Consider the following 14,546-nt stretch of genomic DNA (forward strand, 5'->3'; position numbering starts at 1 on the left):
TCTTGTAGGTGTGTACTGTTCACCTTCCTGATGCTTCGTGACTACTCGTTGGCGACGGTCACATAGGAAACTAGCTATCCATTGCAGTGCAGTACCACCGACACCAATAGAGAAGAGTTCTTGAAGAAGGGAGGCGTGATTGACTGTGTCAAATGCTTTGCTGAGATCGAGAAAAGCAGCGACAACAAATTGGCCCTTGTCTAGACATGCTTGCCAGTCGTTTGTTGTCGTGGCTAAAAGATCTTCGCAGGAATGCTGCTTGCGGTAGGCGAACTGTTCATTCGGCAACGCGTTCGGAAATGATTCACCTTGTATGTGCGACATGATCTGCTCATACGCGCACCTCTCCAGCAGCTTGGAAGCGATCGGGAGGAGGGAAATAGGTCGATAATTACTGGGATCAGATGAACTCCCGCGCTTGTGAATTGGACGAACGTTGGCAATCTTGTATAAAGAGGGAAAAATACCTGATCTGAAAGAGATGGTGAAGAGCTGGGCAAGAGAGGGAGCGATTTGTTTCTGGAGGAGTTTGTAGATGGACGGAGGTATTTTATCTGGACCACTTGCTTTGTGGCTGTCAAGGCGTTTCAAATGGGACACTATGGTTGCTGCTGACACCGGTTCAAACTCAGTGAGGGACGGCTCTGGCATTGGTCCGATCGGTAGTTCGATACCTGTGCCTGATCGTGAGGGTGCACTCGAAGCGCGCTGTGGAGCGGTCGGTGATACGTTGAGGTGTCCAAAGGTCACGGTGCCAGCTGCACCTGCAGGTGTTGCTGGGGCAGGGGCTCGAGGTGAGACTATCCTGGCGAACGTTGCTGAAATGTCTTTGACTGAGGCATGGGGCTCATGGTACACAGTTGTTCTCCCAAGCAAAGAGTTGATTGTTTTCCACTGTAGCCTTGGGTTGCGATTGTTTCGAGTCAGTTCGTTTTGGAAATACGCAGCTTTCTTTCTTCGCATGAGGAGTTTACTTTCGCGCCTTAGAGCACGGAAAGCCTGAGTTAGACGTTGATCATCCGGTCTCTGTATCATTTTCCTATGTGCTCTTTTCCGGCGATAGAGTAATTGCCTTAGTTCACCGTCCACCCAAAGAGAAGGTTTGTATCGTGGTGACGTGGTGATGGTCGTGGTCGGACAATGCTTGTCAAGGGTGTCAGCTATTGAGGTTTGGAATAGGGCAATGTGCTCGTTTAGAGTGATCTCAGATGGCGAAGTGTTGTTATTATGGAGAGCAGTCAAACTGGAGCTAATGTCGTCTTGGAATTGTTGAATGTTTATCGCTCGAACTGGAGGCTTACGAATAGTAATGCGTTCTTCTTTGAATGTTCGTAGCATGGTTCACCTTCCTGATGCTTCGTGACTACTCGTTGGCGACGGTCACATAGGAAACTAGCTATCCATTGCAGTGCAGTACCACCGACACCAATAGAGAAGAGTTCTTGAAGAAGGGAGGCGTGATTGACTGTGTCAAATGCTTTGCTGAGATCGAGAAAAGCAGCGACAACAAATTGGCCCTTGTCTAGACATGCTTGCCAGTCGTTTGTTGTCGTGGCTAAAAGATCTTCGCAGGAATGCTGCTTGCGGTAGGCGAACTGTTCATTCGGCAACGCGTTCGGAAATGATTCACCTTGTATGTGCGACATGATCTGCTCATACGCGCACCTCTCCAGCAGCTTGGAAGCGATCGGGAGGAGGGAAATAGGTCGATAATTACTGGGATCAGATGAACTCCCGCGCTTGTGAATTGGACGAACGTTGGCAATCTTGTATAAAGAGGGAAAAATACCTGATCTGAAAGAGATGGTGAAGAGCTGGGCAAGAGAGGGAGCGATTTGTTTCTGGAGGAGTTTGTAGATGGACGGAGGTATTTTATCTGGACCACTTGCTTTGTGGCTGTCAAGGCGTTTCAAATGGGACACTATGGTTGCTGCTGACACCGGTTCAAACTCAGTGAGGGACGGCTCTGGCATTGGTCCGATCGGTAGTTCGATACCTGTGCCTGATCGTGAGGGTGCACTCGAAGCGCGCTGTGGAGCGGTCGGTGATACGTTGAGGTGTCCAAAGGTCACGGTGCCAGCTGCACCTGCAGGTGTTGCTGGGGCAGGGGCTCGAGGTGAGACTATCCTGGCGAACGTTGCTGAAATGTCTTTGACTGAGGCATGGGGCTCATGGTACACAGTTGTTCTCCCAAGCAAAGAGTTGATTGTTTTCCACTGTAGCCTTGGGTTGCGATTGTTTCGAGTCAGTTCGTTTTGGAAATACGCAGCTTTCTTTCTTCGCATGAGGAGTTTACTTTCGCGCCTTAGAGCACGGAAAGCCTGAGTTAGACGTTGATCATCCGGTCTCTGTATCATTTTCCTATGTGCTCTTTTCCGGCGATAGAGTAATTGCCTTAGTTCACCGTCCACCCAAAGAGAAGGTTTGTATCGTGGTGACGTGGTGATGGTCGTGGTCGGACAATGCTTGTCAAGGGTGTCAGCTATTGAGGTTTGGAATAGGGCAATGTGCTCGTTTAGAGTGATCTCAGATGGCGAAGTGTTGTTATTATGGAGAGCAGTCAAACTGGAGCTAATGTCGTCTTGGAATTGTTGAATGTTTATCGCTCGAACTGGAGGCTTACGAATAGTAATGCGTTCTTCTTTGAATGTTCGTAGCATGGTAGATAGCTCGAGAATGTTTGGATTTCGTTGCGCCAGACCCCAACCTGGAGTTGCACACTCTGGGGGGTTATGGACTCTTGATGGCGCCACATGGCAGCAGCGAGTAAGGATGTGAATATCTTGCTAATCGTTGGCAGGCATGTTATTGGGCGATAATTCTCGGGCCTAGAAAGGTCTCCTTTCTTAGGCAGTAGAGTGGTGATACCAAACGAGAACCAGGCCGGCGACTCTGTCTCTGCATCCAGGATTGATTGAAAGGAGACCACAAGCCGCTCGTGGATAGACGAAAACTTCTTCCACCAAAATGCATGGATCTTGTCCCGTCCTGGGGCTTTCCAGTTGTTTGATTTCTTCAAGATGTCCCTGAGGTCCTCCAGTTCAAGAATGACACGGTCTTGTTGTTGAATCTCCTCACAGTCCCTCTCCAAATTATCAAGCCAAGCACCGCCACGCAGCTCCACGGGTTGTTCCAGTATAGATGACCAGAACTCAGTAACAGCCTCAGCCGATGGATGCGCAGCAGCCTGGTCGACAGGTGGCTGCCCAGGCATTTCCGTAGACTTGGTCATATTGCGGTAGAACTGACGCTCATTCGTGACGAAAACACGATTCTCCGACCTGCGTGTTGCCTCTAGCTTATAGCGCCGGATCCGTGCGGCTGTTGCTTCTAGCTGCATTTTCGTATGCTCCAGTAGCTGGCGGGCCTGATCCAAAGTCTGGACTTTATATTGCCGGTGGATCCTGTGCTGCTTGATGTTGGTGTCAGAGAGGGATCCATCACGCAGGAAGCTGGTCAGCCGGGAGACGTCAGCCCTCAGTGCACAAACACGTTTTTCAAGGCGTTGTCGCCAGGCAGGCAAGGAACGTTCTCCTCTAGTTGTGTCAGGGGTGCCATCTGTATTGATATCCAGCAGTGAGAGTACAAGCTTGGCCCCAGCATAGACCATGTCACTGATCTGGCCAAGCGAGGTGGTGTCATTTCGCACCTCACGGTCACACTCCAGGAGTCTAGGGAGTATCTTGTTCACACGGGCAGTGGCAGAGGCCAGAGACTTCCTGGCCACGTGCCTAGGTACTGGTAGGCTCGACCTGGACTCTGGAGTAGTTGCACCGCACTGTTCGTAGATTTCAACAAGTTTGGCGTAGAGTGGTGTACTATCTGGCTCGAACGCACCCAGGGTGTCACTAGCGTTGGTGCCAGTTTGCATTGCTGCGCCAGTGCCATCACCCGAACCACCTGATGTAACTGAGGTGTCAGGACTAGCTCCACGCAAACCATCAACAGAAGCGTCCAGCAACTCACTGTGCATGTGGGTGGCCTCAGCAACGTCTGGGCTAGTCACCATGCCGTCACACGAACCAGGCACCAGGATCGACGCACCAGACTCACCCAAAGCATTCGCCTCCGGCAGCTCCGCAGGCACAGCGTTGTCAGTGCCAGCCGTCACGAGCAATCCGTCCCTTCCGAGCCGAGCCTTTATCTCATCAAATTCGATGTCGGTAATCTTTTTTGTTCTTTTCACAAACCTTAGCTGGTCCATGAGGTGCTGCTTAGACAACGGTCGGTCGGGGCGCAGCTGAGTCCATTCCATCAGCATCCGGTCTCCGTACACACGTAACGTACCGCCGACTGAGGCTATAAGATAACATCTTGCAACATCTTCGTTGTCCTGTCGGCTCCATTTCAACCTCCTGTTGGCTGGCTCGGACATACACTAACGGCAAATACTACACAAAATGATGGACAAGGGCTACTTGACACGAGGAATGCAACTGTGGGAAAAGCGAAAAGGAATAGGAGCGGGCAGTATGTGGAGAAGCCCACTCTGCCAGAGCTCCTATTTTTCAAACTTGCTTCTACATCGCGGTTATTATTATTATTATTATTATTATTATTATTATTATTATTATTGTGGAAGAGAAAAAGACATATGGATACGAGTTAAGAGTAACTCTCCATCACTGTAACATGATACTATATACAGTCAGAAAGTGCAATAACTAGGCACAAAACTGACAGAGTACTGAAACATTCGACGTCCTGACACCTAGCTTCAACACATCTCCGTAGCGCTAACCGACAGCCTTCCAACTTGGAAGGTTCAAGGTTATGGAAAAGACCAAAGAGGGGAAGGCAAGCGCAACGACAACGAGCAAAAGCTACAGTCCCAACGGAACAAAGAATGTCGATTGTTACTGGACGATGACGAGACCAGTACGATATTTGACAAAGCGGTCTAACTACAATTCGAAGCAGCAAAGCAGCACACCACCCAACTTGGGTGGGTCATAAATATCAAAGATAAGTAAAGAAAGGGAAGCTTTGCGAAAACGAATTGTACAAGCCGAAAGCCAAACTCCTACAGTACTCCTCATGCATGACATTGTGATGGACTAGTTGACTACAAAACAAGTTGTTTCACACGACGTACGTTTCGCCGTATGGTTCGTGACGGCTCATCAGGTGTGCAATTTGAAACTCGGATGTTGAGCCATAAATAAATGTGGAAGAGAAAAAGACATATGGATACGAGTTAAGAGTAACTCTCCATCACTGTAACATGATACTATATACAGTCAGAAAGTGCAATAACTAGGCACAAAACTGACAGAGTACTGAAACATTCGACGTCCTGACACCTAGCTTCAACACATCTCCGTAGCGCTAACCGACAGCCTTCCAACTTGGAAGGTTCAAGGTTATGGAAAAGACCAAAGAGGGGAAGGCAAGCGCAACGAAAACGAGCAAAAGCTACAGTCCCAACGGAACAAAGAATGTCGACTTGTTTTGTAGTCAACTAGTCCATCACAATGTCATGCATGAGGAGTACTGTAGGAGTTTGGCTTTCGGCTTGTACAATTCGTTTTCGCAAAGCTTCCCTTTCTTCACTTATCTTTGATATTTATGACCCACCCAAGTTGGGTGGTGTGCTGCTTTGCTGCTTCGAATTGTAGTTAGACCGCTTTGTCAAATATCGTACTGGTCTCGTCATCGTCCAGTAACAATCGACATTCTTTGTTCCGTTGGGACTGTAGCTTTTGCTCGTTTTCGTTGCGCTTGCCTTCCCCTCTTTGGTCTTTTCCATAACCTTGAACCTTCCAAGTTGGAAGGCTGTCGGTTAGCGCTACGGAGATGTGTTGAAGCTAGGTGTCAGGACGTCGAATGTTTCAGTACTCTGTCAGTTTTGTACCTAGTTATTGCACTTTCTGACTGTATATAGTATCATGTTACAGTGATGGAGAGTTACTCTTAACTCGTATCCATATGTCTTTTTCTCTTCCACATTTATTTATGGCTCAACATCCGAGTTTCAAATTATTATTATTATTATTATTATTTGAAACTCGGGTATTGAGCCAATAATAAAAGTAGAAAGGAAAAGGACATATGGAAACGAGTTAGGAGTAACTTATCTTAACTTATCTTATCGATATTTTTGACCCACCCAAGTTGGGTGGTGTGCTGCTTTGCTGCTTCGAATTGTAGTTAGACCGCTTTGTCAAATCGCCTACTGGTCTCGTCATCGTCCAGTGACAATCGACATTCTTTGTTCCGTTGGGACTGTAGCTTGTGCTCGTTTTCGTTGCGCTTGCCTTCCCCTCTTTGGTCTTTCCATAGCCTTGAACCTTCCAAGTTGGAAGGCTGTCGGTTAGCGCTACGGAGATGTGTTGAAGCTAGGTGTCAGGACGTCGAATGTCTCAGTACTCTGTCAGTTTTGTGCCTAGTTGTTGCACTTTCTGACTGTATATAGTATCTAGTTACAGTGGTGGAGAGTTACTCCTAACTCGTTTCCATATGTCCTTTTCCTTTCTACTTTTATTATTATTATTAACTGGTTTGAGGGAAAGAGACAAACGGTAAAAGTCTGAAGAAAAAATTGACTGTCACCACCAGGACTCGAACCAGGGACCCTCGCTTGTAGCCAGCGATGCTCTAACCACTGAGCTATGGTGTAGTCGTCATTCCAGCAGAGACCGTTCAACGTTTTCTTCAGACTTCGTAACTCACACTTCCTGTGAATCCACACAGGCGGGTGGGACGCAGCCCTCACTGTAACCCACACACTTCACGTACAAACTAGCACGCGGGGAGCCCCAAGTCATAAAATATTAACTGGTTTGAGGGAAAGAGACAAACGGGAAAAGTCTGAAGAAAAAATTGACTGTCACCACCAGGACACGAACCAGGGACCCTCGCTTGTAGCCAGCGATGCTCTAACCACTGAGCTATGGTGTAGTCGTCATTCCAGCAGAGACCGTTCAACGTTTTCTTCAGACTTCGTAACTCACACTTCCTGTGAATCCACACAGGCGGGTGGGACGCAGCCCTCACTGTAACCCACACACTTCACGTACAAACTAGCACGCGGGGAGCCCCAAGTCATAAAATATTAACTGGTTTGAGGGAAAGAGACAAACGGGAAAAGTCTGAAGAAAAAATTGACTGTCACCACCAGGATTATTATTATTATTATTATTTCAGAACTAAATATTCTGTATGGTTCGGCTGAAGAGCGCGTGGTTGTGATGAGTTGGGAATGCAATTATTATTATTATTATTATTATCAAATTTTTGATGGATGAACTCGAATGCCACCATGTACCAGGAAATGCCTGCAGCAATGCCTTCAGCTTTCAAAACGTGCACTTTCAACAACTGCACAATCAACTTTGTGAAGAAATAAAAAGCTTCGATGTGTTTGTTGAACTACAAGTAGAAGTGTGAGCTGAGCTGAGGCAAGCGAGTGAGTACACATGGCCAGTCTCATGTTTGTGGTGCATGCATGGTGTTTGGCCTACGGTGCCGGTGATGAATGTCGCAATACGGATACATGTACATGTATCACCAAGGGAGGGTGGGGGGGGGGGGGGGGGGGAGGGGGCATGTACTCTTGATATCACAGGGGGTACTCTTGGGAGGTTATGTACTCTTGCCAATATGAATGACAGTGTACCATGGTGTACGGTGATTGGATCGGACATGGGAAGTACATAGGTACTAGGTGCGCATGTACGGTAATACCAGTTTTTTTTTTTTTTTTTTAGCAATCCTGGTGATCGCGCCCGGTTGGACACATGTGCCTCGTAGTTTTTCGTAGTACCAAGAGTAGTGTTTATCTACTCTTGGTAGTACTGATCCCGAATTTTACGTGTGAAGGCAGTGTACGTTGATGAGTACATCAAATTAGGGAAGTATGCACGTAATAAATGTGTTATAGCCTCGTAGTACGGGCCGGCTACGATATCTGCCCTCACGTCTCCAAGATAAGAACACCTTGGGGCGGCATTCAAAAAATAGAGTGCTTATTCGAGTCTCCATTATAAGCACACTGTGTAAATTCATTATCTGTACGAGGTGAATTGCTATTTCTGGACATTGTACATTTCTGGACATTTCGAGTAAAATAATTTTTCGTCGCGTGTAGAATCAAGTCAGTTAGGTTGATGAACTTTTTTCTTGTTGTAGTTGACAGCTGGGCTGTTGTAGTTTCTCCTCGTGTCGGTGGCTTGTTGATAGATAGCCTTTTCTTGGGAGGCATTTCAACGAGTTTTGTGGTACTATGTCGCAAGAGAATTTTGAATTTTGAGTAAAATAAGAAGTAATGCCACTAATGGACGAATCGTTGGCTTCCCCATGTGCACTCCACTTCAGACGCTGTATAGTCTTGGACCTGCTGGCTGGAAGTGTGGAGAGGCCAACTGCAGTCCACCAATAGAAAAAATAACAAAAATGGTGCAGTATAGGATGCCTATTGACGCTATTTTACTTTCATGTCCAGAATTCCATACACTGAAATTTAGGCCAAAAAATTGGCCTGTCGAAAACATCCTGCTATAAAGTCTCTGGGATCACAGCATGAGCAATTGTCACATATTTGGAAAGATGAAGGATTAGGCCATACAATAGATACAAAAAGATATGAAAAATGAAAAACACACAGCCAGCTAGCTAGTACAGTATAGTGGGCCTCTATTTTATTTTCATGTCCAGAAATTGCGTACCGGCGAAAAAAAACCCTGAAATGTGTGTGTACGTGTCTGACATGAATTTGGCATGGCAACATGCCTCTGAAATGAGGTTGAAATAATAATGGAACAGTCTCCAATACTGGCAATAGGCAATAATAAAGGAACGTCTCTAGCACGCGTACGCGTGCACGGGGCGGAGGTACATTGAAAAAATAAAGGACCGTGCTTATAATTATTAGAGATAATACGGTACACAGGTGGCCTCCAGGCGCAGGGATCGCCTTTCTTACAGAGCCGTCGGTGTCTCTTCTGGGCTGTCCTGGTGTACTGTGCTGAGCATGAGGTAGTTTTTCTCACGAGCATAATCCCGAGTGCTCTCTTTGTTAGCTACCATAGTCCATAGTACTGCTGACAACTGCTTCCCGTGGTCTGTGGAGAGACACCAGACAACTAGCCCAGGCCAAAGCCGACTTGCGGACCAGCTTGCAGCCGCAAACTCCCAGCGAGTTTTGGACTGCCGAATATGTTGGTGCCGCGTATCCATAACTGATCGAGTTGCTGATGTCAAGAAGGGTGGGTGTTCGCTTTGGCTGGCCCGATCCGCACGTACCTGGTGTCAGGATAGCAGTGGTGTGGTTAGTGCAGCAGGAGGAACACAGCCAACACGCACTGGTCTGGGCCTCAGTGACAGTGGCTGGGATACTGTGAAGCTCTACTCCGACTCCCACTATCGGACAGAAGTGCAGAGGTTTCGCGTCAGCTCCTGGCAGTGTGAGTATTTCTGGACCAGGCGTTGTTTCACAGTGATATGAAGCCTGTTGGCCCAATGGGAGCCGGCACACGAGGCGCTAACTGGTAATTGGCATGATGTTAGAGTAAGTTAGATCTTGAAAATTCACGTCAAAGGAGCCAAGATCAAACTGAAAGGAGCCAAGATCACTGGCCAAACCTAGGTTGAGATTGTCGCATCCACTGCACCTAACGCAGGGGAGTAGCTGTTCCCCCTAACGGAACCTAGGTCGAAATAGTTAGGGGAGGGGGGGGGGGGTACGTGCCCCATGCGGGCTACGCGCCTGTAATGTTATAATTATGCAGGCGCGTGCCCCGTATGGGTTCCTGGGTGCCCAGAACCCCCTTTTTTTTTTCGCTCAAACTGCAGGATTTTGCTTCATTTTTTGAAATTTTCCCCGGGGAGGGCCCCCGGACTCTCCCCCCCCCCCCCCTTGAAGGGCGCAGGCGCCTGTTATGCATATTTGATGTGGGGAACCGGTGAACGAGGCGCTAGGTGGTCTTTAGATCTATCAACGTTGGCTGCAAAATTCAGCCAGCCTGCGTAGGCTTTCTGGGGAAATGCTGACATTCTAGAGCCATGCAGGACTTGCCCTCCTCTAGTTAGCAGCTGGCGAGCTGAACCCAAACATGCAGGTGGCAGCGCAACATGATACTTGTGGAGTAGTTCAGCCCTATGCAGTGAATGTATGCCTGCATTACTCCCAAGCCCAGCACCCGGCATGATACGCAAGCTTCATCCGCGCAGTACCCCACTCCCAGGGAGAATACTACCAAACGGCCATGGTGGCAGCTTTATCTGTGCCTTTATGCATCTCTGCCTCTGTGCCTATGTCTTGTGCAATCACAGTTGGACAACCTCATGTAAAGGCTGACATTCAAAGCAACAACTGCACCGGGGAATTGATGGTGGTTGCCGCGTGCGCATGCATCCAGGATGGCTTCACTTGTTCAGGTCACATGCCTTGTTGCTGCCACTCTAGCCTGCTTGGCTGCTGCTCAAGGTACGTACATGCCAGCCTGAGAGCAGGACATTAGCTGAAGATGAACCCAACGGTAGCTGTGCCCCTCCCAACCTTCTCTCTCCTCAGTCTACCTCCCACTTTCTCCTTCCCTGTGCTCTCCTCCCCTCCCCTTCTCTCTCTGAGTCTCCTTCTCTCCTGCCCTCCCTCCCCCCCCCCTTCCCTTCATTCCTCCCTCCCCCCCTTCCCTTCGTTCCTCCCTCCCCCCTTCCCTTTGTTCCTCCCTCCCTCCCACCTCTCTCTCTCTCTCTCTCTCTCTCTCTCTCTCTCTCTCTCTCTCTCTCTCTCTCTCTCTCTCTCTCTCTTTCTCTCTCTCTATCTCTCTTCTCTCTCTCTCTCTCTCTCTTCTCTCTCTCTCTCTCTCTCTCTCTCTCTCTCTCTCTCTCTCTCTCTCTCTCTCTCTCTCTCTCTCTCTCTCTCTCTCTCTCTCTCTCTCTCTCTCTCTCTTTCTCTCTCTCTTCTCTCTCTCTCTCTCTCTCTCTCTCTCTCTCTCTCTCTCTCTCTCTCTCTCTCTCTCTCTCTCTCTCTCTCTCTCACACACACACCCACCCGTACTCTCGCTCTCATTTTCTCTGTGTGTCTTGACGATTGCTTTTTCTTACCTGCTTCTCCATGCATTGTGTATCACTACAGTTGTGCATTCAGTTCCTACCCTGGACGCAACTATCTCGACACCTGATGGACCTGTATCAGTTACCCTCGGATCTCAAACCTTTCTCGCATGCAGTTTCCGCTCGTCAAATGGAACCTTCACAATCACGATAACACACGCCGGATCACCCGTCGAGTATCCCGTAATAATTTCAACCAATGCTTCTGGGCCTTCACAGCAGCAGCAAACGGCCATTATGCTGGTTGCCATGGTTTCTCCGGACACCGCCGGTCAGTTTGTGTGCACGGCACGTAACTATGCCGGTTCTAGCTCGGCTGCGTGGAACGTGCTTGTCGTGCCCAGCGGAATGGCTAGTGCGGGAACCACGGTCATGACAGCTTCTGCAATGCCACTATCAACAGGTATGTCCAGTCCATTGGTCACTAGATCTACGTGCTACTGTGAACTAGCGGCAAGCAAAACTCGGGGAGAAATCACAATTAGCAACTTTGCAGGCTCCTCTGCAGCTGAATACAGTGTATGTATATGGTTGAGAGCTTGTGCAGGTAGGCCAGGCGCGTAGCTGGCAGTGTTTCCAGGTTGCCCGGAAACCCCCTCCGCGGTTGCAGTGCAGACGACGAAACCTTTGACAACTACAGTGAAACTCCCCTGAGTGCAGGCATATGCAGTCACCGGAAGTACAAAGCGACAGTGCGGTGCACGCTGCACGCATGCACTTGAGTGAGGTGTGAAACTACATGCATGTTACTATCATGAGTGCTTCGTCCGCACCAACTAGCTGAACAACTACTGTCATTGTAAACGTTCTCTTTCATGTTGCCTTTTATATAAATACAAATTTCTTTGGATGATGTGAATGAACCCCGACACATTGACAATATGTCAGTAGTAACTTGTAGTCCCAGATGGGGCCTCTCAGGAGCTTGAAATATGAAGATACCCTAAAGCTTTTGAAGGAGGCTCTGCCCCAGCCCGCCCGCATGTGGCTCCACCCCCTTGACCCCGCCGGGGGACACCCCGGACCGATGTGATCTATCCTTAAAAAGGATAGATCACATCGTCTTAGCACACAATAGGCTATTTTTAGTCTTGTGCCATGCATTCCAATCCTGTTTTTTTTATACATGTATGGACTTTCTGTGTTCAATCTCCTGCACAGGCAACATCACCAATGGAACATCCACGTCCACACAGCCTGGAGACGAGACACCGGGCTTGGGATCGTCGTTTCAACTGGAGAACAGCGCCGTGGTGATCACTGGCCTCGGAGTGTTCGACGGCGTCCTTTTGCTGATGGTCATCTACTTACTGTGCTGCGGCCGACGGCCAGTGTACACACAGAGTGACGATAGCAAATTGCAATCAGTTGGCAAGGAAGTAGAATCACCACTAGTCAGTGAGTGCTCACCTGCCAACCTAGCTTCACCGAGCCATGCCGCTCGGCTGCGTGATGATGAGAAGCCGTCAGCGACTAAGAGCTCCGGTGCACCGAAAGCCTTGGCCGTACGCCGATCTGTATCCATGCCACTTACTCGAGGCACGGTTGGTCAGGTGTTTGATACAGCTGCACCAAACCACCAACCCTCGCCCAGTGGCCTGCGCAAGATATCGCAGAAGCTGAGCAAAGCTTCAAACTTTTACGAACAACTACAGGAGTCTGATGATGCACAGCTAGAGCAAACCGAAGGGCGTCAACAACCAAGGTCCCGAGAAGTCTATGTGAATGTAATGGCCGGCAGTGACAGTGCCATATCAGATTCCGCTGGTGGCCTCGGTGCAACACTTCAAGCCACTGACAGTTTACAAACTGGTGTTGTCAAGTCCAACCCACTGTACCAGTACAGGGACGAAGTCGAAGTGGGTGACGACCAGTTGGGACAAGGCTATGTGTCGACGTCGTCACACAGGAAGATCTCTGAGAGAGTACCAGATTCCAGTGTATCGAATATCACCAATGCGGGCTACGGCGCTCAGGCTACCAGCATATCTACCATCCAGGTGACTCCGTTCAGAACTAACGCATCGTCGCAAGTCAGCCTCTCGCCAGCTGGAAACGACGTGTTTTTCACGGCGGCTAAGCTCGGCACGTACCCGAGCACTCCGTCCTATACGTCCTTCCCAAGTGGCGGCATGGACTTCTCGGCAATGGAGATGCAAGATGTCGACCAGTGGGCTCAGTCTCGGCATATGACAGATTCTGGTCCCAGGCTGCCACCGCCCGGTCAAGAGCAGCGACAACACTATGCATCGCTGCCTGCTGCCAGGTCAGGTCAAGATGAAGACGGCAAGGGACGCACGGCCAGGAACACGCACACCGAACGGTGAATGTCGCACACACTGCAAAGCATACCGCAGCAATAATTCTCATACAACACGCACTACACGTACTAAGCAACGCGCATCCCCCTGGCCGTCAGGTCAGTGTCACACTGAGTTTGCCGCTAGGATATCATCAAGAGTACGTAACCCCCGGGGGGTTATGTACTCTTGATATCATGTAACCTGAGGCCCAGTGGTAACAGTCCGTCTTGAGCAATGGCTAAGGTTTCATAAACCTGTTGCCAATGCGGATAGGCGAATACATGTATTGTTATAACGTTAATGCACACACATGCCAAATGCATCTTGAAACGTACACTCCAGATGACTGTATTGCATGCCATGCTCTGTGTTTTGAAGTTGACATAGTCACATTCGCTTGTCCCTGGCTAACGTGCTGGCCGTATGCACTGTATAGTTCACAATTCTTTTCTGTTGTGTCAAAACCACGGCTCAAACGCACACACACACGCCGTCTTATGGATACTGTATGACCTAACGTTAGTGTACTGCCGCATTTCTTTCAATTAATTATCATCCAATCCGTTCTAGAACATGTCACAAGTAAAGCCAGTTAGTTCCACTCACTTGACTCCTCTTGAAAGTATTGCATAACTAAGTTACTTGTAGGCATACAAGCACCGTGGCAACATGGCACGAGCTTTGAGTTTGAGCTGCAGACGGACTCATAACAATCATTATGCGATGAATTTGTTATCCTTTGGCTCCAACTGATCGCCTTGATTTTATGTGTTTTAAATGTTGGTCATTTTCAATCAAAGCAGGCGCAGGCCCTGTTGCGGCCCCTTTCCCCCGGAGCTGCAGGATAGTACCTCAAAGCACATGTATGGTATTGCTGGATACTGGCTGGGCCGCTGTAGCCACGTTTCTGTGCCTTCTTGCGGATGGGTTCACGGGTTGTTTGTTGCGGTTTGTTTGTATTCTTTGTGTAGAGTGGGAAGTCCAAAACAGGCCCTAGCCTAATAACAATAGTCCCACTAGTGAGGGACCATTTGGACCATTAAAGAAATTTGGCTCACGGGTTCAACAGCATGGGGATTAATACGTACAGACCGTTTATAGGGACTGGAGCCCCTATGGAGACCATGGGAACTACAGTCACCGTAATTACGATTGTGATCAATACAACTGGAACCAGGATTCATATTT

At 48.7% G+C, this 14,546-nt stretch overlaps 2 protein-coding genes across 2 annotated transcripts; one reads left to right on the top strand and one right to left on the bottom strand.

The window, feature by feature from the left end:
* Positions 1 to 2,599: 2,599 nt before the first annotated feature.
* LOC135823671 (uncharacterized) lies at positions 2,600 to 4,261 on the bottom strand. The gene has a single exon (XM_065336520.1). The coding sequence runs from the start codon at positions 4,259 to 4,261 to the stop codon at positions 2,600 to 2,602; it is 1,662 nt and encodes a 553-aa protein (XP_065192592.1).
* A 4,546-nt stretch (positions 4,262 to 8,807) lies between these two features.
* On the top strand, positions 8,808 to 14,157 carry LOC135822565 (uncharacterized). The gene is made up of 4 exons (XM_065335367.1): positions 8,808 to 9,404; positions 10,273 to 10,426; positions 11,078 to 11,458; positions 12,217 to 14,157. The coding sequence occupies exons 2-4, from the start codon at positions 10,360 to 10,362 to the stop codon at positions 13,380 to 13,382; spliced, it is 1,614 nt and encodes a 537-aa protein (XP_065191439.1). The 5' UTR covers positions 8,808 to 9,404; positions 10,273 to 10,359; the 3' UTR covers positions 13,383 to 14,157.
* The last annotated feature ends 389 nt before the right edge of the window (positions 14,158 to 14,546 follow it).

Source organism: Sycon ciliatum, chromosome 8, assembly GCF_964019385.1.
Source record: "Sycon ciliatum chromosome 8, ocSycCili1.1, whole genome shotgun sequence".
NCBI classification, from domain to species: Eukaryota; Metazoa; Porifera; class Calcarea; order Leucosolenida; family Sycettidae; genus Sycon; species Sycon ciliatum.